The sequence below is a fragment of the Quercus suber genome, unplaced genomic scaffold, assembly GCF_002906115.3.
Source record: "Quercus suber isolate HL8 unplaced genomic scaffold, Cork oak 2.0 scaffold_21, whole genome shotgun sequence".
Taxonomy (NCBI): domain Eukaryota; kingdom Viridiplantae; phylum Streptophyta; class Magnoliopsida; order Fagales; family Fagaceae; genus Quercus; species Quercus suber.
In genome coordinates, this window is record NW_027069486.1 from 2,299,411 (window position 1) to 2,321,586 (window position 22,176).

Sequence of the window (22,176 nt, forward strand, 5' to 3'; positions counted from 1 at the left end):
AATCTCTTGTTCTCCCTTTCTCACACGTTTAAATCTCTTGTTTCTCGTACACCTCAGACCAAAATCACAAGGTAAAATATCACTTAGTCTACGGTGGAGCTGAAACAGTGAAATACATCTTATAAGGAGTCCAATGTCCTTTGTTATAAGACTTGGGCTAAAAAGCTTACGATAAGGCCCATAAAAAAAATTAAAAAAAAAAAAAGCTTACGACAAGGGGGACTAATAAAACCCAAGCCCAAAAACCTCTTAAAAAAAACACACATCCTTTCCTCTTCACTCGCAGGTGGTGAGAAAAAAAAAAAAAAAAAAAAAAAACAACCTTGGGAAGAAAAAAAACTTTCGGCAACCAATAAATTTTAAGGTAAGATCCATATTTCTAACAAATTAATCATAGAAAAGGAGAATGGTTTGATTATGAAATGTTTGGATTAGTTAAAAAGTTTAGTGGGCTCAAAATAAAAATACCAAATTTCTGTTTAGATTGCTTGGATTGGTGTTGAGAAATTAGGATTTTAAGCCTTCCATCAGATTGTTGAAACCAAAAAGTCCATAGTTTTAGACCGTAGCAGCTTTTTAGTTGGGATGTGAGTAACTTTCAAATGATTTTCATTGTGATATAAAAACAAGGTTTTTATACTCCTTTTAAAGCTGGCCAACAATTCTCAAAATGGATCTCTAAGATATCAAAAAATTGGTGTGTTCAAGATGAAAGTTTGGGAATTCAAAAACAGTATTTAGGGACTTATTTGCGTAGTATAAAATGATGTTTAGTGAGAAGTTAGGTAATTTTAGAATTATATTTATTTGGAGTTCGTAAGAATCGGGTTTTAGGCCTAGAAAAGTCTTGTGCTTAGTGCAATATTGGTAAAGCAAGTTTGTAAAATCAAAATAAGCCACATAAACTGTATTTGAACTCCTAAAACACATTCTGAGACTTTATTTGAGTGGTCTTTAGGGCTGGGGTTAGAGGGGTTTAACTTAATATTTAAAAAATTGGGTTTTCATATCATTTAGGGTAATCATGTAGTTAAGAAAGAGGTTTTTGATGGACTAAAAGTGGAGTCTGAGTACTGCTTTGGTCTTTTTCGGGGCTGTCTTAATGGGTTTGAAGGGTTAAACGCATATAAGTAAGCATTTATATTATATACTTATGAATAGATGTGTTTCTATTTTTATATTGATTTAATTTCCCATCGGTAGAGCTAGTTTTAGTCTTGTGTCGTTTTGATAGGGTTGTGCTATTGTTCATTAGGTTCAATGAACGTCTTCAATGAGGCATTTTAAGTGTGCACATGTTTTTAGAGTCTTATTGTTCAAATTGCATTTGATTTGTTATGAGGAATTTATTGCTCATTTTAGTCATGATGTCTTGAGAAATTATCAGAGTTGGCGATTATGAATACTTTGTTCATGATTTTTTGGCTGTGCAATTTTTTTGGTTCAATCTAACTGAGAAAAAAAATAGAGAAAAGTCAATGAGTTCTAGCTCAAATGATACCTCATTTCCATATAAGAGAGTGTATCGTTGTGAGTAAACTTACCCAGTTACCCCAAAAAAACTCAAATTTGCATTAGCTATGTATATTGCGGTGAAGTTAATGTTCTTTTGAATGTTTTAATTGAGAATATTATCTCATTGTGGTGCACTATTTTCATTAGGTGGCCATGTAGAAAATTAGCCTCTTGGCCATTTGATAGTTGTTTCCTGTTAGACTGTGGGAGTTACTGACTCTTTTTTTTTTTTTGAGAAATAACTGACTCTAGTTTGTATAGTTAACCATGCGAATGTTGGTTGACAGATAGTTCAGCAATCACCACATGCACCTGCACTATCATAAATAAGAAATTATTACCATTAGTTGAAAATCTTATTTAGTCAATGAAAAAGCAATTGTGATGGGTTATCTTATTTATTGATATGTACAGTTAAACAATTAGTATTTTTTTTTTCCTTTTTCTAGTGATTGTTGGCTCTACATTATATAGTTTGTAATTGTGTTTTTTCTAATGTGGACAGGTGTGATTATTTTGTTCTTTGTTCATCACTGATAATTTTTTATCAGTGGTTTACTCAGGAGTGGGTCCAAAGGGCCTTCCACGTCTTTAAAAGAAAAAAAAACTGATAATTTATTTGTCCTTGTTAGTTTAACTTCTTGCAAAAAAAAAACTGAGAATTTTTTTTTTTGGTTCCCTATTGTATACAGCCTGTGAACTTGGGCAGTGCTTTTCTATTTTTAATTTTTAATGAATTTATTTACTTATCCAAAAAAAAAAAAAAAAAGAGATGATACAAATATTTTAATTCTGCTTGGATGAAGAAATGTGTAATAGGAGATAAAATGAGGTAAACTGCATGATTCTGTTGGTGATGATAGAAAATTCCAGCTATGATGCAGTGAGAGGTTGTCTGGAAGTGGACCTTAAACATTATAATGTCTTCAACAAGAGTGCATTGCATGGGCCTGATGATAATGGAGTTCAGAAACAGAGCACTGATTTTGTAGACAGGTACTAGTTGACTTAGATTTGTTCAAAAAGAAGTGTTTCACGCAAATATTCAGTTTCATACACTTGTTTTAGATGGAGACAACCTTACCTATCAATTGGGCAGAGCCTAGTGACAATTTTGGTTGTCAATGATGCTGAATTCAGCCATGTATACTAGTTACTTTTATTTTGGTGGGAGGGAAGGTAGTTGGTGCGTCTTGCTCTCAACCGTGTGTGTGTCAAGTATGCTTTGAGGCAGTCCTGGTTCATTGTTTTTTTGTTTGAAATTGAATGATAGTTCATTGTTTTTTAAGTGGCATATTGGGTAGGAAGGGCTTCCGGCAGGATCTCAGTGGCAGCACGATACTTCGTGGATTGGCTTGACTGGATTGAGGGTAAGCGTTCACTTTGACTTTACCTGGGTTTCTCTGCCAAAGATGGCTTAAATAGTGATTTTGGGTTGAGGGATGGGTAACCTCTGTTTGTGATTTCCGATGTGAGTAATTTCTTTGTGGTGTCAATGGTAACAGAAAGGTTATGAAGATGGGATTACAACAGAGAAGTAATTTTTCTGTTTTTGTTTTGTATTTGTTTTGTGGGTTTCTGATGGGTACAAGTGTTAAGAATATGAATCCTAGTAAATCACCATTTGTTGAAGCTATTGAAGATAAAATTAGAGAAAAAGATAAAGTTGCACATAACATCAGATAACTAGAGTTTATATATTTTTGTTGTAATCTTTTTCATTTTTCAAATGCTTGTAATTATCCTTATAAATGAAATCCATACAGAAGCCTGGAGATTGATTTGGCTACTAGCTTTCTTTACACTCTGTTTTTCAAATTAGAAGAACACTATGGCAGAGAATGATTTTATTTTATTTTTTTTAGAACCCAATTTACTGCTGCTTCGGTATTTTTGCTTCTTAGGATGCAAAATGGTGAGAAGATTAAAGATTTCATCATTCATTATCATATTTTGACAGTAAAAGTTAGCCAAATGGGTTGAATTTCTGTAAAATTTTCTGGCTGTGATTATAACAAGTCTTAAGTTTTTTAAAGTGGTATTAAACCTTTATACCTGCATTCTTATAGTAAAAAAGGGATCTTTTTGTTGATTCCTTTGAAAAGCTCAAGTTCATAAGTGATGAAGTTTGAAACGATGATGAGTTTGTAAAAAAACAAGGAGAGAATGGGTCCAGCGATGGTGATGTTTCAGAGAGTAGAGGAAGGCGAAGGGTAGAAGATTGCAGAAATAAAGATAGTTTGAGTTGGCTTATTTTGAACTATTAGATCATTTAATTGCCACGTGTCCTTTATCTATACAAAAAAGGGAGAGAACGGGAGGGTTTCTAACGAGAGAGGAGCCTGACCCGGGTACATTTCCATATCTTGAATGTTGATGCTACGCTTGTAGTCTAGCCAGTACTTCTGCTGTTATGCCTTATTAATTTCATCACCATATCTATGAAGACTTTAGTGTGATTTTGGGGGTCTCTTAAAAACCAAAACAGGACACAATCAAAATTTTCTATTTTTGCTATGTGAAGGTTCTTTCTGTCAGAAGAGGGACACTAATAATCTGCATTAAATTTTTCCCAGTGCAGAGAAATGGCAAAAGGTCTCATATGGGCAACAGCAGAGGATTTGGCAAGGAATAGAGGACGAGTTGTCTCTCTTTATCGCCAGATATTGCGGAGCATCAACTCCCCAAAGCTTCCACTCACTTTTGCAGCAAGATTGGCTAAGAAAGCAGAGGTTCGTGCTATCTTCCTGTTGGCTTCTGAAGAGACATCCCTGCATAACATTGCAGACCTTATTGACACTGCTGAGTATTCTCTTTCCCTTCTAAGAAAAGGTGAAATCCCCAAATATATACAATGAGTAAGTCATGTCTCTCTCTCTCTCTCTCTCTCTCTCTCTCTCTGTTCAGTGGTTAAATCTCACTTAACCTATACAAGATACACAATGAAGAAACTCATTTTGATGAACTACTTTGATGTGACTTCTTATTTACTGAAATAAAAACTTTAGTCCTTTGTTCGTGATGCATGAATGTATGTTTCTCGTGCACCCATCTATGACCATAAGCTAGCCAATTAATTCTCAAAAGCCTTCTTTTAGTTCCAAATTAATTAATTTTTTGATTAATAACGTACCTTATTGAAAAGGAAAAACACTGTATACAGGGAGTATACTAGAGACCATCATGGTCATATATGTAAATTACAATGATCAATAAAATCTAAAAGAGAAGTGAAGGAAAAGGAACCCAAAGATGGCAGCCAATGAAATAAGGAATTCTGAAAAAACAACTTCGGATTAGGAATGGTCCTTTTACGGTCCTCAAAACTTCTAGCATTGCGTTCCTGCTATAAACACCACATTAAGTAATGAGGAACTGCTTCCCAAATTCTTTTATACTGGTGATGCCCAAATCGAACTTGCCAAGAAGATAACATATCCAAAACTCTTAGTGGCATAACCCACTGAACACCAAATAAATTGAAAACCACATTCCACAATTTTGAAGCTATAGGGCAAGGAAGCAAAAGGTGATCCACAAACTCCTCAGGAATTCTGCATATTTAACACCAATCTATCATTATAATGTCTTTGAGAAAACAATAGTTCCAAATTTATGTAAAGTGGATTCATTATATATCTTTGGGAAAACAATATTGGTGTGCTTCTCTTTCCATCTTGTCTATCTGTGAGGAACATTGCTTATATGATAAGGTTTATATTGATTTTGTGTTTGGGATAATCGTTCATTGTGGAGAAATCAGAAAAATCACTTCCTATATGCTATTGACTATACGTTTTAGAAAATGAATAAAAATAATGAACTAATGCATTGTTCAATACGATGACCCTTGCCTTTCTGGTAATGCCAACATATGTCTGATGCACAATGAAGCTTGTGAGGAATTTCAACCAGTTCTTTTATATAAATAAATATAAGTGACATGATCAGAAGAATTATCATCTCCATTCAGCTTTACATATTATAATGTGGAAGAGAATTAAAAATAATGTGAGATGTGATTTGGAATAAAATATATAACTCTAGGTCAACTAAACAACTTGTGATGATGAGATTGCAACACAAAGGTTATCTTATGCTTTTTTTTTAGGTGATAATTGAAGGCTATCTTATCTTTTTTAGTAAAAAAAAAGTATCAAGAAATGGATTAGTGACTTCATTCATTCATAATTGAACATGTGAATATTTGGAGGCAAATTGCATATCTTAAAAATATCTTTTGGTCAATATATTTTCTTTTGTATGCAGAAATTTGTTTTAATTGCATAGATCCACGTCCCACACCTTCAATATTATGCTAATTACTCACATTTGTGTATTAAATTAACCCTTGTATTTTTAAGGGGTCTAGATTTGGGCCAGTTATTTCTAATTCAAGAGGTCTCTTTGGGCCAATTTGATTTTTCATAGGGAATCAGGCATAAATTTTAAGAAGTTAACTTAAATTTTTTACTATATTCTATAAAAACTAAACTATATACTATAATTATTTTTTAACATGTATTTAAAAAAAAAAAAAAAAAAAAAAAAAAAACCAAGGTGCCACCGGCCTTTGGTCCAAACCTAGTTCTATCCCTATTATTAATGATGATCATCCTTAATAATGATGATCGATCATTTAGATTTAAATGATTATTAACATTTATCATTTTTATTTATTCGTTTAAAATATTTTATTAATGAAATAAAATTTCAAAGTTTATTAATTGTTTGGTTGAAAATATCAGAATATGAGATTCCCTTTGTTGCTTCTTGTGAGTCCAAGGTTTTGAAACCCGGACCGGGGTAAACCGAAAATTTAATTAAAATTTAGTTTTTTCAGCATAGAGAACCGGCTATATATGAGTTCTGAGAGAACCGGACAAACCGGGGTTCAACTGGACGAACAGTAGGTCGGTTCAACCGGTCATAGAATAGGAAAAAATTAAAGAAAAATGCGACTGCCAGGACCAGCCGTACCGGGGCATACCGGATTGTACCGGCCATAATGGGAAATATATCAGATTCCGGTTGAAAAATAAAAATTGGCTGGTATTTAAAAAAAAAAAAAACCAAAATAAACGAAATCAGTGGATAAGAATAAAAAACCAGATAGCTCAGATCCTCACTGTTGCCATGATGTTCTGGTAGTGACTCTATTTTTCCGTTCATCCTCTCATCTAGTCCTCCTTCTAATCTTCTTCTCCTTCGCGCAGAGTTCCAAAAGCCAGACTTCTTCCCTCTTTTCTATTTCTTACTTTATCTTATGGTTTTATGGACGGTAGGCTCAAGGAATAGCTTTTTAAATTTTATTTTTTTGGAGGACATGTGTAGCTTTTATGGCCTTTAAATTTGAAGTTTGGGCAGTGTGGCTTTGATGGGACACTAACCCACGTGAACCTGATAATTCAAAGTTATAAAAACCTTTATTTTTTTTAATTAAAATCTTTTTAAAACCTTAGAAGTTTCCAACGGCAGATTGAAAAAGACATTAATTTTATTATTATTATCAACTGAATAGTAAATACATCAATGGCCTAATATTACTAGTTAGCTCACACTTTAACTAAAGCTTAACATATTAAGTGAATTTTTTATTTCTAAATTTAAATTTCTTTTACAAATTATAGGGATTTAACTTAATATATATAAATATATCAAATTAGCGATAATTTCAAAACGGTACACCGGTATTAATCGGTATCGAAATATTTCGTTTTCATGACTAAAACGAAACGACATCCGGAACGGTATTGATTTCCTTGCCTTGTAAGCAAGACTGAAGTCATGATCAACGAACCGAGTGCTTTTCTTGGGAGCTAATATGCAATATTATTAAATTTATAATAAATTTACATGATTTATAGTTTCTAAACTTTTATGTCATCTTTCTCAACATATTGAATATTACTAAATTAACTTTTTATTTAAAAATAATACCTACGCAATTTAAGAATTTATTTTAAAAGTCGTTTTTAGTTAATTGAAATGATTTCTCTTAAAGGATTATTATAAAAATTTCTTTTTATGCTTATTTATATTGTACTATTTTTATTAACCTTATAATGTACTATTTTATGCATTTTGTTTCAATTTTTAAGATATTTTTAGTAAGTTTTGCTAATATTTACAAATTTAATATATTTATTTATATTTAAATAATTATTAAATTTATTATGATGTCATTACGATTAGACTTTGGTTCAACCTCAGTTCAACTTTAAAAACCCTTAATCTCTCCCTTTTACGATTCAATGAACAGTCTAGGTTTCAAAACCTTTGTGAATGCGGAGGCACGTACAATAATGACGGTTGTGGAGGAAAATTCCCGATAAATGGAAGTCAAATATTTGTCAATTCGTGTGAACGCCTTAGAGTAAATTGGGATGAAATTCACTATACAAAAGCTACTAACAAGTTTGTTTTCAACCAAATTTCAACCGGAGCCTTTTTCGATCCACCCGTACCCTAGGAAATGGCTTATCACAGCATTTAGATTCTTAGGCACTTATACATAAAAATAAATAAATAAATTCTTGTACCATGGGTTATTAACTTCTTATGTACTTTTAAATTATTTTCTTCTTTATTGATACGAATAATATTGCTTGGGAAAATAAAATATAGATAATTTGAGTATTTTTGCTCTTCATTCTCTACTTTATTTTTCTTTGTCAGCTTTTTGAGTTTGAGCGTGTGTATATTCTATTCCTATTAACTTCAAATATAAAATTTATTATTTGAGCGAAAACTGAAATTTTTTATTGATCCTAAAATTGAAAATTCCAAAAAAATTAGATCGGAGAAAATATACCATGCTCCAGTATTACTAATTCAGAATTTATTTTGCTGTTTTCTATCTATCACCTGTTCCCAAAAATTACATAAGAATACTCCATTAATCCAAACAAAATGATCATCTTGACCCTGAAATTTTTTCAAAAGCCCGCCCACCGACTTATCTCTCTCCTTCTCTAGCTCTTCTCTCCCTGTCTCAGCTCTTCCTCTCACACCCACACTCCATTGCACCTGCAACTACAAGCTTCCATTTCATCACCGCACCGCTCTCCCTAATATCCAGTTCCGACCACCACAAACCCCGACAGCCACTGCCCAGTGTCTCCGCCGGCACAACATTGTTGAACATCGTCAGTTCCGGCAAGATCAGCTTTTGTCTCGTCAGAAAACCTCCAAACTCTTCTCTTTCTAGCATCACCACCCAACACCGGAAGTTTTCTTGCTGCTTTCAACACCCATCTCGTCAGGTTTTTTTTTTTTTTCCTCCTCTTGTTCTGTTTCTCTTTTTTATTTTTCACATCTTTCTTGTACGCTTTTTCTTCTCAAAATTACACATGTTTAAACAAACAAAAGAAAATCCAGATGAACGTTTGAATGTAGAAAGGAAACTTGCACCTGTTTGATAAAATGTCTCAATGGACATGGATGCACTCCTTTGTTCTTAAACAACTATCAATAAAAAATATATATAATATATTGTTAAGGGTTGTTTTTTTTTTTTTAAATGTTCTTTTGGATCCCAGATTAAAGTTGGGTTTTTTGTTATAGTTTCATATGTAGAAACATAAAGCTCCTCTCTTTGTGTGACAAATAGTTTGCTGCCTTCATTTTGCTGATAAATGCTTTGCAGATACGATGGTTAAAATCTTTGGTCTTGAACAACTTCATTTTGTGTGTGAAGGTTGTTGAGTGCAGTATATGTGGTTTCCCTAATCTCGTACTTCGTTGAGTTTAGAAGGTATTTTGAAGTTGTGGTGTATTCAATTGTTTTTTTATGGTAATGAAATATGATAGTTTTACATGATCAATTGCTATGTTGGTTATGCAAAGGTGCAAAGGCTACTTTTAGTCTAGGGGATGATGCTTGGATTCTACCTTGTGAAGGTTCTGCCTTCTAAAATAGTTAGATTTACATGATGATATAAATTTGCTAATACACAACGGTTGAAATTTTGGTCTTGAACAAGTTCATTTGAAGTGTATGACTTCATTAATATTTGGATTATAATTTTCGGAGAAAAGCTCTTGAAGTGGTCTCTAGTGTTTTTCTTAGCATCACTGCTAGATTTTCATGATGAATTGATGATTTGAGTTTGTGATTGAATTCATTCAGGAATTGCTATGGCCATCCTTACAATCTGTTTTCACATAAATAGCCAGGCACCTTTCATGTTAGAGGGAAAAAATGGTCCCTTACTTTGTAGCTACTTTCATTTTAAACTTGCAGAGTTATTTGTGATGAGAATTAATTTCTTTTTATTACGTTAGGTTGTTAAATGTTTGTTGATTTAGTTATTTATAGAGATGTGGAGTTGACAGAGAAGCTAGATTATTCATCTGTTGTGGCCTTGGGTTCAGCCTGCCTCGTTTTAGCAATATTCCAAGATTTTAATGGTTGCTGCTCTACTGATTGCATTTGTGACAACACATATCTTGTATCTAAAATTTTCTAAACTTGATTATGGTAAAGTATTTTCCAAACAGTCTCCCTCTATTGAATAATGCTCTAGTGACATTATTAATATTAAAAACCATTTGTATTGCTATGTCAGATATGTCATCTTAAACTTCATTGCACATGGCTTTGTTACTCTGCCAGCATTTTTAGAGTTTCCATGTTGGCTCTACAAGAATGCTTCTTGAAAGTACCTCAATGTCTCACTTTTTTTTTTTTTTTTAGGAACCCCCTAACTCGGGGAGAGCAAACTGCATTAAACTAAGGCAAATCTTTTACAACAAAACAGGAGATATTTGGAGGGACTTCCTCCATCCAAACCCTTAAAGGAAAAGAAAGACAAGCATCCCTAGCTAGAGCATGGGCAACATTGTTGCCTTGCCGCCTTACATGGATGATATTTGAGGACAGAAAGTGCCCCCTTATAGACATAATGTCTTTTACTAAATGGCCAACCAAAGGATTTGAAACCAAACCCGACTGTAAGGACTTCACCACAAGCTCAGAGTCGCCTTCAAAACACACCTGGCTGAAACCGAGGTCCCTGGCAAAAATAACAGCTTTCCTAGCCGCCAACATCTCAAGAATTTCCACCGATACTGGCATCCGCACCTTCTCCGATAGCGCCGCCAACACCTGCCCTTCATTGTTGCGAATGACTACACCAATACCCGCTTCTTGGTCCCCACCAAACACCGCTCCGTCGAAGTTAGCTTTGACAGAAGAACCAGACGGAGGTTGCCACCGCACCAGATTGGAATTGATTCTTCCCACCGAGCTCTGTTTTCCTTGTTGAAATTCAGCCAACAGAGCCGAGGCAGAGTAGACAATCCTGGAGCATGGCAGCGGATTATCATTCGTTCTCAGCTTGTTTCTCCGCATCCAGATCAGCCACGCCGTCATCGCAAACAACTCCAAACATAAACCTTCTGCCATGATAAAACTCACAAGGTCGCTCATAACAAGAAGGCGCTGACCTTTTCTCCTCACCTCCTCAAAGACAGGTGTCCACGCCTCACGGACCTTCTCGCAATCCCAAAGAGCGTGGAATTCATCTTCAGCCATGCAGCCACATTGGTCACACGTTGGGTTGTCCACCACCCTTCTTTTTTGAAGATTAATCTTTGTTGGGAGAGCTCTAGAGCAAGCACGCCATAGAAATACCTTCACCTTATTTGACACTTTCAGCCGCCAAATGTTCTTCCAGAAGCATTTTGTCACCCCCAAATCTGAGCTGGAAGGTAGGGAGTTCATCTCAGTCTCGCACAACAGCTGATAACCGGTTTTGACGGAGTAGGAGCCTGACCTGCTTCTCGGCCAAGAGAGGCAGTCCTCTTGATCCGTGACACACAGGGGGATACTCTTGATTCTTTGGGCTTCAAAAGGCAGGAAAATGTCATCCACTAATTGCTCATTCCAGCCACCTCCACCCGGCTCTAACAAATTTGCTACCAACCAATTTGAAACCCCTTCAATTCTTGGAGAAACAACATACGCCGGGGCTCCTCCAAGCAGCCATCTGTCCTTGTATATGTTAATCTTAGAGCCATTCCCTACTCGCCAAAGTAAACCCGACTGAACCAGCTTTGAGGCCTTAACGATGCTTTGCCATGCAAACGACCCCGACGCTACCTTAGCATCAAAGACTGACCCACTTGGGAAATACTTCGCACTAAAGACCCGGAAAAAGAGAGAGGAATGATCAACTAGTAATCTCCACACTTATTTAGCCAACATAGCCTCATTAAATTTCTCCAAGTCTTTAAACCCCATACCCCCTAGCGCCTTAGGCTTGCACATTGTTTCCCAATTCTTCCAATGAATCTTGCGTTGGTCACCCCGTTGGCCCCACCAAAATTTTCTAATCATCATTTCTATGTCATTTAGTAATCCGGATGGGAGCTTGAAGCAACCCATCGCAAAGGTGGGTATAGCTTGAACAACCGCCTTTAGAAGCACCTCCCTACCCGCTTGGGAGAGAAGCTTTTCCTTCCAACCTTAAAGCTTATTCCAAACTCTCCCCTTAATGAAATTGAGGCTTGCCTTTTTATTCCTCCCCACCACCGCCGGGAGACCAAGGTACCTCTCATATTCCCGCACTTCACTAACCCCGAACTCGTTGATTATCTCAATCTTCCTTTCAGCCGGAGTAGCCTTGCTAAAGAACACAGAAGTTTTTTCTCTATTCAACTTTTGGCCAGAGGCTTGCTCGTACAACACCAAAATATTTTGGATAACATCCAAATCACTCTTAGTAGCACGACAAAAAAGGAGGGTGTCATCCGCAAAGAACAAATGAGAAATTTTTGGGCCATTTTTGCAAAGAGAGAAACCTCTAATAGCTTCGGACCTGGCTGCCTGCTGCATTTGGCAATTGAGGGCTTCAGAACAAATTAAGAAAAGAAATGGGGAGAGGGGATCCCCTTGCCTAATACCCCTCGATGGCCGGATATCGCCCTTAGGAACTCCATTCACAAGAATTGAATAAGAAGCAGAATTTATACAACTCAAAATCAAGGCCACCCACCGCGCATCAAATCCCATCTTCAACATAGTGGCCTCCAAGAAACTCCACTCCACCCTATCGAAAGCCTTACTTATATCAAGCTTCAAAGCCATAAAACCCCCTTTTTTGGATTTTTGGTTCTTCATATGGTGCAAAGTCTCGAAAGCTACAAGAATGTTATCAGAAATTGCTTTGTCCGATTGGAAAGCGCTTTGGGATTCTGAGATAATCAAGGGTAGCACCCTTTTAAGCCTGTTTGCAATCACCTTTGATACAAGCTTATAGATAATATTACATAGAGAAATAGGACGGTATTCAGAGACTTTAGTGGGACATTTTACCTTTGGGATGAGAGTGATGAAAGTCTGATTTATGGATGGAGGGATGACACCCGAAGCAAGACAACTCAACACTGCTTCCGTCACATCGGCGCCCACTGAAGGCCAATAATGCTGAAAGAAAAGGGGAGGGAGTCCATCCGGACCCGGGGCCTTCAATGGATCCATTTGATTCAGAGCCGTGACCACCTCTTCCTTAGTATATTCCCCATTTAGCGCTGCATTCATCTCCTCCGTTACAGAGCAAGGCACACCAGCCACGACTTCCTCCACCCTACACGGATTTAATGAATTAAAAAGGAGTTGGTAATAATTGACCAAAATCTGGGAAATCCCATCCTCATCCGTGCACATCTCCCCACTCGGATCTTCAAGAGCATCAATACAATTCCTTCTAAACCGATGACACGCTCTACTATGGAAGAACTTAGTATTGCTATCACCCTCTTGCAACCATAGAGCCTGAGATCGTTGTTTCCACATTTGTTCTTCCTTAACCAAAAGCTTCGAAATATCTGACTTCAACCTTTGAACCCGAGAGAAACTTCCACCCCTTATAGCCGCTTCCTCGGCCACTTTCAAGAGGACTTTTTTCTCCCTAAGGCTACGGGTCACATTACCAAAGGCAACTTTGCTCCACCACTTCAAGTTCTTGTGACACCTCTCCACTTTACCTTCCACTCTACTCATCGGACTACCATGATATGCATGGGACCATGCATCTTCAATGACTTCTCTACACCCCTCATCCCTCATCCACATTTGCTCAAACCGCCAAGGTTTATTCACTCGCTTGGGTATACCCAATAAGTGAATCAAAATCGGCTTGTGATCCGATGTACCACATTCCAAATGAACAACTTTCGTAGCCGGAAACATAGAGAGCCAATCCGACGTTCCAACTGCTCTATCAATTCTCTCCCACACTGTATGCCCCTCCGCATGCCCATTGCACCAAGTGAATTTGTTACCATTATAACCCAAGTCTTGAAAACCACATTCATCCAACACGTCCCTAAACTCCTCCATTTGCCTACTTGGTCTATGTCTCCCCCCCCAATTTCTCATGGGCTCGAATAATTTCATTAAAGTCCCCCGCACATATCCAAGGTAAAGTAAATTTTGCTTTTAATCTTCTTAGGGTGGCCCAAGAAATATGGTGATTGCTTGTTTCGGATTCCCCATAGAAACCGGTAAATCTCCACTCCCCCTCCTTTCCTTTATTAATGATCGCATCAATATGGTTTGGTGAGTAAGAATCAACCGAGAAATCCACATCTTTCTTCCAAAAAATCACCACCCCTCCGCCTCTCCCTTCTCTTGAAAATTCAATCATACCATTGAACTTCCACTTGTCACATAAATAAATTAGCCTAGCTTTTTTCAACCATGTTTCGGCTACAAACACGATTGAGGGAGAATGAGCCCGAATTAAATCACCAAGCTCCTGCTTTGTCTGAGGGCTCCCAAGTCCTCGACAGTTCCAGCATAAAATATTCATAGCTGTTGGCGGGGCTGCTCCGCAGCCTCCACCATTAAAATATTTTGATCTTGATCAAAGCAAGAAACCAATCTCCTCTTATTAGGTAACTCACTGAAATCCCCCTCAGATGCTAGCCTTTTAGTGTTTTTTGTGACTATCCTAGGAATAACATTCTCAACCTGCCGTGCATGGACTTTTTTCCTCACCCTTTTGGCTTTTTCCACCCTAACACTACTTTTCCTAGAGCTCATAATATTAGAAATATCAGATAAAGCAGATTGGGTAATAGGAACACTTACCAAGACCCCCTCCTTCTCACATGTTTGAGTAGTCACCATCTCAACCCCTACTTTTGCTTTTGCCTTTGAGCTTTCCACTGCCGTGTATGGGACTTCAGCCCCCCTAACTGTACTTTCAACCTTATTCCCATCTAGATTTCCTTCTTTGGAAGTCCCTGAACTCACGTCCCTCTCCTTGTCAAACCGGGTCAGGTCCCTATCAATCTCAGCTAGCCTTTCATCAAAACTTTCCCTTGAATCATGGCTTTCCAGTACAGCCCCATCATGAATCATAGCTTCCCCTTCTGACACTTCTGAAACCTCGTTGACTGCACCTTGAAAATGAGCTGTAACCTCGGATTGTCGCTGCACCACCGTGGGAAGAAAATCATCCACCAGAAGCACCGGCGGCACCACCACATTCTCGGCCTCAACCTCCACTTTCTTTTCAGCTTTCTTTGCAGCATAAAAACCCGGAACTTTGAGGACTGAGTTTCTGCCCTTCACATACGGTGAAGCCCGAATCCATGCGCCATAAGCTTGGTTCTCCTTATTGAGCTTACCTTCACTTTCAATCCACAAATCACAATCACTATCTATATGATTCAGACAACCACACCAGTAGCAGATATTGGGGAGTCTTTCGTACTTGAAAGACACCCAACTTTGCTCGCCTTTGGACAGAGATATTAGTCGTCCCCTGCACAGAGGTTTGCTAATGTCAATAACTACCTTCATGCGTAGAAAACTCCCCCCATCCGTCTCCCCCTCATCACTACTTTGGCAGACCGCCCCTACCACTTCACAGAGTTTCAACGCCACAGTTTTGTTCTTAAACTTAAACGGAACGTCGTGTATTTGGACCCAAATCGGAATCCTCTTGAACTCTAGGTCCCGGATGGAAACTGCCCTGTCATACCACTGCAGAACCACCAGGTGTTTATCAAAGCTCCAAGGGGCATTACTCATTATCCTCTCCACCTCTTCCTTTTTTCAAAAGTAAACAGTAGAACATGGTCACTGATCTTCCTAACCTCAAAACCCTTCACTGACCTCCACAGAGGGCTGAAGGTTTTTGTCACTGCCTCCACATTGAGTGCTCGCTTTGTCAAAAATTTCGCCGCCATAGTAAAGCTCATTGTTGAGAGCTCATCATCCAGCCCCAACTCATCACCTTCCCCGGCATTCAGAGACAAGCTTTGCCAATGTTTTGTAAGGTTCTCCATATCTCACACCCCTCACAACTCTCGTGTCTCCCAAGCCCCGGAAAAATGGGAAAAGAAAAGAAAAAAGAAACTAAGAGAAAAGGAAGAAGAGAGAGCTAGCCTTCGAACCACCTCCAAGCAAGCTTGAGATACAGTGAATCCTACTACCAGGAACGTCAGGTTCTACACCTCAATGTCTTACTTGAGTCAAGTATAACTGTAAACTTTTTATTTTAGAGGAAAAAACAAAAACTTTAACATGTTACATGTGCTTTTGGTTATTTATTTATTTGCTAATATTGTGTTTCATTTTTTTTAGGACCTTACTACAAGATTCTGAAGTATGATGGATAGCATTTTTGGACAATATTTTTTACTGCAATTGGCACAGCTGGGGGACAACATTTTGGACTAATATTTTTGGATAACATATTTGACTTGGACATCTTTTTAGATAGCATAGCTGAAAATTTAGACAATTGATTACTCAACTTGTAGCAATTGTTTTGGAAAATTGTTGTAACTACTGAAGTTACTTAAACATGATGGATTATTTGTATTAGTAGGTTCTAGTTAAATACTACTTATTTATGCAAAGGTAGAAGATGCAAATATAAGCCTTCATCAAAGGTGAATGTTAGTTATGAATGGTATGGCCAACTTGTTCAGCAACTTTCATTTCCATTTTACCAATGTTATAAGATTGAACTCATATTAATAAGTTGGACTTGTTTAACAATTTCCATTCCATTATACCAATGTTAAAAGAGTGGGCTCATATCAATAAGTAAAGAAAAATTTACGTAGATTTGAGATCATTATAAACTTCAATGGTTATTATCCATCTAAGAATATAATACATAAAAATAAGAGTTTGGACTTGACGTTTCAAGCAAATAGCATGACTACCTATTTAGAAGTGTGCCTTTCACAATAATTGTAATTCACTTCCACTTTCTAAAAATATTCAATTCTTCAACAATGTATAAGTATTCACTTCTTCACAAAAGACAATGGACAATTGACCAAGTTGAGTATTGGAAACTGGCATTATTAGACAATAATGCTCTTTAGTTGCAAAAGCCACCAGCTATTTGCAAATGCCCTTTGTAAGGTTAATTTAAACAAAAGAAAATGAAAACTCCAAATCCATCTCCACAGCTATTTGCAAATTGTCCAAATGGGAGGACATGTAAAAATATTCATCTACAATTGTCTTATTCAAAGATGAACTTATATAAATGAACTTAACCATCACATTTAAAAATATTCATTATTTTCATATAGAATTTGTGTTAAACTAGAAGCTACTCAAAATGCAAATATAGAATCTAACATATTTTTGTAGCTTCATTAATTACAAAAGGTATTTGAAAGAGTTGTTACAAAAGATATCAACTATCCAAATTGCTAGATATCCCATCTAAAAAGCAGCTATCTATGTCAAATATGTTGCCCAAAAGAACAGAAGCATCACATCCCTGCACCAGTGCCAAATTGAAAGAGATACGAATCAGTTTCTATACCCTGTTTCTTCAACTCTTTGTTTCACAAAAGCTAGGATATACATAAAAAATAAACTTCCTATTTAGGCTATCACATATGCAACATGTTTTAGGTTCGTATTCCCATTTATCTCATTTTCACACATTAATGTGTCTTTGCTTTCTTTTTCTTCTTTTTTTTTTTTATAAATTTTATTTTGGTGATAAGTAAAAAAAAATAAAAAAATAAAAACCATCTATATTTGCAAATAAATTAATAAAAAGAAACTAAAAAAATATCTCCTTTCCACACTCAAATGTGCCTCTGCCTTTCTTTTTTGGTACAACTAATAAGTGAAAAAAACCATTCTGTAGTTGCAAACAAATAAAACTAAAATGAAAAAGAAGATGTGAATAGGTATGAAAGGAAGCAGATGAAAAGAAATATTACTCCTTTGCGGCAGATTCTCAAAATCGACGATGGACCTGCGATGCTAGGCAGATATTGTGATGCTTGATTTGGGGTTTTCAAAGGATTCAACTTCCAGCCTCATAGGACCTGCGATGCTCGCCAGTGGCTGTGTTTGGCAGCAAAATCCTAGTTGAGAGAAAGAACTTCCAATCTCATTGGATGCTTGGCAGTGGCTATGTTTGGCAGCAAAATTCGGAGTTAAGAGAAAGAAAGGAGAAGGAGCACTTAAGAGAGAGAAAAAGGAGGGGGAGAGGGAGCACCTGAGAAACAGAGACAAACAAATGGGTTTTGGAATTTCAGGTTTAGTAAGCGAGGGAGAAAGTGGCACGGTTTGAAAATTTTTAGGGATAAAATTGTCTTTTTCATTTGGTTCACTACAATAGGCTGATGTGGATTTTTTGGGACAGGTGTTGATTATTTGTTGGTTAGAAAACATCAAAAGAGATGCTGAGTTGGTAATACTAAAAAATAAATTTAAAAAAAATGAAATTTGGTAACTAAATTTTGTTTTATTAGCGCTAATCAAGTGAAGCTATCATGTAGAATATATATAACTTGGGAGCAAGATCGTTTTGGATCCACAACATGGGACCAATTGGCTGCCTTCTCCTTATTTTGGCCAATTTTCCATCAACTCAAAGGGATAGTTATGGTTGCACAAAGCCTTATAAGTTATAATGATGTAGCTCAATATTTCAACCACAAATTGAAGGAGGCCATAGTTCGACTCAGGAAGGATCTTAGCTGCATTCACATATATGGATGTCTACTCTGTCAAGTACTCTCTATTTAGGTTGCGTTTCAATAGCTTATTTTTTGTTAACTTATTTTATTATTCAGCTTATTTTTATCACTATTTATGGGTCCCATTACAATTTTTTGAAACTATTCATGAGTCCTACTGTACTATTTCAGCTAATTTTTACCTTTATCTATTGTATTATCAGCAAAAAGTTTTCAATTTCAGTAATAATAAACGGATCCCAAATAGACCTTTAGTAAATCCAAGAAATAGGGTAAGCCTTATGATAATTTATACTTTATATTGAAAATTGTAAGGATAAAGAGTCCAGATATAGGTATTAGGCCGTGGACTGGGTCTGAGGACAAGTAATACTAATGGAGGCCTGCAAGACAATGGTCCATGGAAGGAGTTTGGTCATGAGGAATTGGAAATGTTGTCCAAGGAGAAGTACCTCCTCGGCTAAACAGGGTAGAGGCCATAGGTTCAACTTTTCGTCAAGAACAAGGCAACAGACAATCATGCTAGCAAGGATAAACATCAGATAGGGATAAGACAAAAGAGAGTTGGGAAATATTTGAGAAGAAAGTTGCTACCACCGCATTGAATACTTTGCAGCTAACCCCTTAACCGCATTAATGTGGATGTGATATCTAAACAGTAACATTCAGCCTTACAGCTACCCATAAAGATTTCAGGAAGATGCTGATGGGACAAGTATCAAAATCAGCAATCTGATCTACATGTGGAGGGCTGAGATGAAGTAAGGAAGGGGAATATAAAGGAGAAAAATCCCATTACAAAGGGATCATCAGATATTTTGTAGAAAAAAGGACTGTAAGCTAAACTGTAATTTTATATAAGTTTAAAAGAAATATATAAGAACAACCTTCCTTGGACTTGGCCAAGGAGGACTTTTCTTGTCCAAACTATTTGTTTATGCTTTCCTGTAACAACTAACCTACTGTGATCATTGTCCACTTAATTCATTGAAAGTTCAGTTCCAAGTCCACTCTCTACAAATTCATTCTTTTTGGTTATTTGGGCCATTGACCTTTCATTTGGGCTTGGGGAGTAAAACGTGCACTTACCAAAATTATATAACATAAAAGTATTAATAATCATGTAAGGAGTCATCTTAATGTTTTCAATGGTGGGAAAAAAAATGGTGGGCTAAACCAAAATTTAACCTTTGGTGGCCAAAGTATGAAAAAAAAAAAATTAACCATTTAAGAATGACAATTTATAAAAAGATTCAACATTAAATTAATAGATGAAAAATAAAACTAACATCAATTTAAGGTAATAATAATAGTAATAATAAATGTAGGGGATCAAAAACCCAAGGTAAGCCTTGGTGGTTGGGCTTTCGATAGATCTTGGGCCCAATACAATTAAATTATATAGTAGGGATACAGACCAACACTTAGGCTTTTTTGAGATGTTAGCTAGATGAAATAAAAAATGAAAGGATGAACTTCCAGATTTGCTCTTGTATTTCTAAGTCTTAATAACATCTAAATTTGTATTTTATCTTCGGGCTGGTTGAGGACAATTTTTACACTTGATTGAACTTTACAATTTCAGTTCTCCAACTCTTTCCTTTGTTTTTTTTTTTTTTTTCCAATCCATGTTCATGTGGGATCTTTCCACTTTAGGTCCCTATCAATCTCAGCTAGCCTTTCATCAAAACTTTCCCTTGAATCATGGCTTTCCAGTACAGCCCCATCATGAATCATAGCTTCCCCTTCTGACACTTCTGAAACCTCGTTGACTGCACCTTGAAAATGAGCTGTAACCTCGGATTGTCGCTGCACCACCGTGGGAAGAAAATCATCCACCAGAAGCACCGGCGGCACCACCACATTCTCGGCCTCAACCTCCACTTTCTTTTCAGCTTTCTTTGCAGCATAAAAACCCGGAACTTTGAGGACTGAGTTTCTGCCCTTCACATACGGTGAAGCCCGAATCCATGCGCCATAAGCTTGGTTCTCCTTATTGAGCTTACCTTCACTTTCAATCCACAAATCACAATCACTATCTATATGATTCAGACAACCACACCAGTAGCAGATATTGGGGAGTCTTTCGTACTTGAAAGACACCCAACTTTGCTCGCCTTTGGACAGAGATATTAGTCGTCCCCTGCACAGAGGTTTGCTAATGTCAATAACTACCTTCATGCGTAGAAAACTCCCCCCATCCGTCTCCCCCTCATCACTACTTTGGCAGACCGCCCCTACCACTTCACAGAGTTTCAACGCCACAGTTTTGTTCTTAAACTTAAACGGAACGTCGTGTATTTGGACCCAAATCGGAATCCTCTTGAACTCTAGGTCCCGGATGGAAACTGCCCTGTCATACCACTGCAGAACCACCAGGTGTTTATCAAAGCTCCAAGGGGCATTACTCATTATCCTCTCCACCTCTTCCTTTTTTCAAAAGTAAACAGTAGAACATGGTCACTGATCTTCCTAACCTCAAAACCCTTCACTGACCTCCACAGAGGGCTGAAGGTTTTTGTCACTGCCTCCACATTGAGTGCTCGCTTTGTCAAAAATTTCGCCGCCATAGTAAAGCTCATTGTTGAGAGCTCATCATCCAGCCCCAACTCATCACCTTCCCCGGCATTCAGAGACAAGCTTTGCCAATGTTTTGTAAGGTTCTCCATATCTCACACCCCTCACAACTCTCGTGTCTCCCAAGCCCCGGAAAAATGGGAAAAGAAAAGAAAAAAGAAACTAAGAGAAAAGGAAGAAGAGAGAGCTAGCCTTCGAACCACCTCCAAGCAAGCTTGAGATACAGTGAATCCTACTACCAGGAACGTCAGGTTCTACACCTCAATGTCTTACTTGAGTCAAGTATAACTGTAAACTTTTTATTTTAGAGGAAAAAACAAAAACTTTAACATGTTACATGTGCTTTTGGTTATTTATTTATTTGCTAATATTGTGTTTCATTTTTTTTAGGACCTTACTACAAGATTCTGAAGTATGATGGATAGCATTTTTGGACAATATTTTTTACTGCAATTGGCACAGCTGGGGGACAACATTTTGGACTAATATTTTTGGATAACATATTTGACTTGGACATCTTTTTAGATAGCATAGCTGAAAATTTAGACAATTGATTACTCAACTTGTAGCAATTGTTTTGGAAAATTGTTGTAACTACTGAAGTTACTTAAACATGATGGATTATTTGTATTAGTAGGTTCTAGTTAAATACTACTTATTTATGCAAAGGTAGAAGATGCAAATATAAGCCTTCATCAAAGGTGAATGTTAGTTATGAATGGTATGGCCAACTTGTTCAGCAACTTTCATTTCCATTTTACCAATGTTATAAGATTGAACTCATATTAATAAGTTGGACTTGTTTAACAATTTCCATTCCATTATACCAATGTTAAAAGAGTGGGCTCATATCAATAAGTAAAGAAAAATTTACGTAGATTTGAGATCATTATAAACTTCAATGGTTATTATCCATCTAAGAATATAATACATAAAAATGAGAGTTTGGACTTGACGTTTCAAGCAAATAGCATGACTACCTATTTAGAAGTGTGCCTTTCACAATAATTGTAATTCACTTCCACTTTCTAAAAATATTCAATTCTTCAACAATGTATAAGTATTCACTTCTTCACAAAAGACAATGGACAATTGACCAAG

The 22,176-nt window shown here is 36.7% G+C and overlaps 1 protein-coding gene and 2 long non-coding RNA genes across 8 annotated transcripts; all 3 read left to right on the forward strand.

The window, feature by feature from the left end:
• The first annotated feature begins 337 nt into the window (after nt 1-337).
• LOC112020381 (uncharacterized) lies at nt 338-4,537 on the forward strand. 6 transcript variants are annotated; one of them, XR_010625175.1, is made up of 4 exons: nt 338-364; nt 2,021-2,511; nt 2,805-2,885; nt 4,092-4,537. XR_010625175.1 is itself a non-coding variant. In XM_024052943.2 (2 exons), the coding sequence occupies exons 1-2, from the start codon at nt 2,357-2,359 to the stop codon at nt 4,371-4,373; spliced, it is 432 nt and encodes a 143-aa protein (XP_023908711.1). In that variant the 5' UTR covers nt 2,242-2,356; the 3' UTR covers nt 4,374-4,537. The 6 variants fall into 6 exon arrangements, 1 of the variants encoding a protein (XP_023908711.1); XR_010625182.1 differs by having other exon boundaries at nt 4,097-4,537; XR_010625178.1 differs by having other exon boundaries at nt 2,820-2,885.
• Nucleotides 4,538-8,320: 3,783 nt separating this feature from the next.
• LOC136063559 (uncharacterized) lies at nt 8,321-16,446 on the forward strand. Its single transcript, XR_010625193.1, has 2 exons — nt 8,321-8,780; nt 16,118-16,446. It is a non-coding gene; the product is annotated as an uncharacterized LOC136063559 (long non-coding RNA).
• Nucleotides 16,447-20,169: 3,723 nt separating this feature from the next.
• LOC136063562 (uncharacterized) lies at nt 20,170-21,794 on the forward strand. The gene is made up of 2 exons (XR_010625195.1): nt 20,170-21,326; nt 21,466-21,794. It is a non-coding gene; the product is annotated as an uncharacterized LOC136063562 (long non-coding RNA).
• Nucleotides 21,795-22,176: the final 382 nt, after the last annotated feature.

Bases quoted from the DNA above. Each gene is read 5' to 3' on its own strand.
- LOC112020381 (XM_024052943.2), top strand. From the start codon at position 2,357: ATGATTCTGTTGGTGATGATAGAAAATTCCAGCTATGATGCAGTGAGA. The intron at 2,512-4,096 runs GTACTAGTTGAC...TTCCCAGTGCAG, and splicing joins AGCACTGATTTTGTAGACAG to AGAAATGGCAAAAGGTCTCA.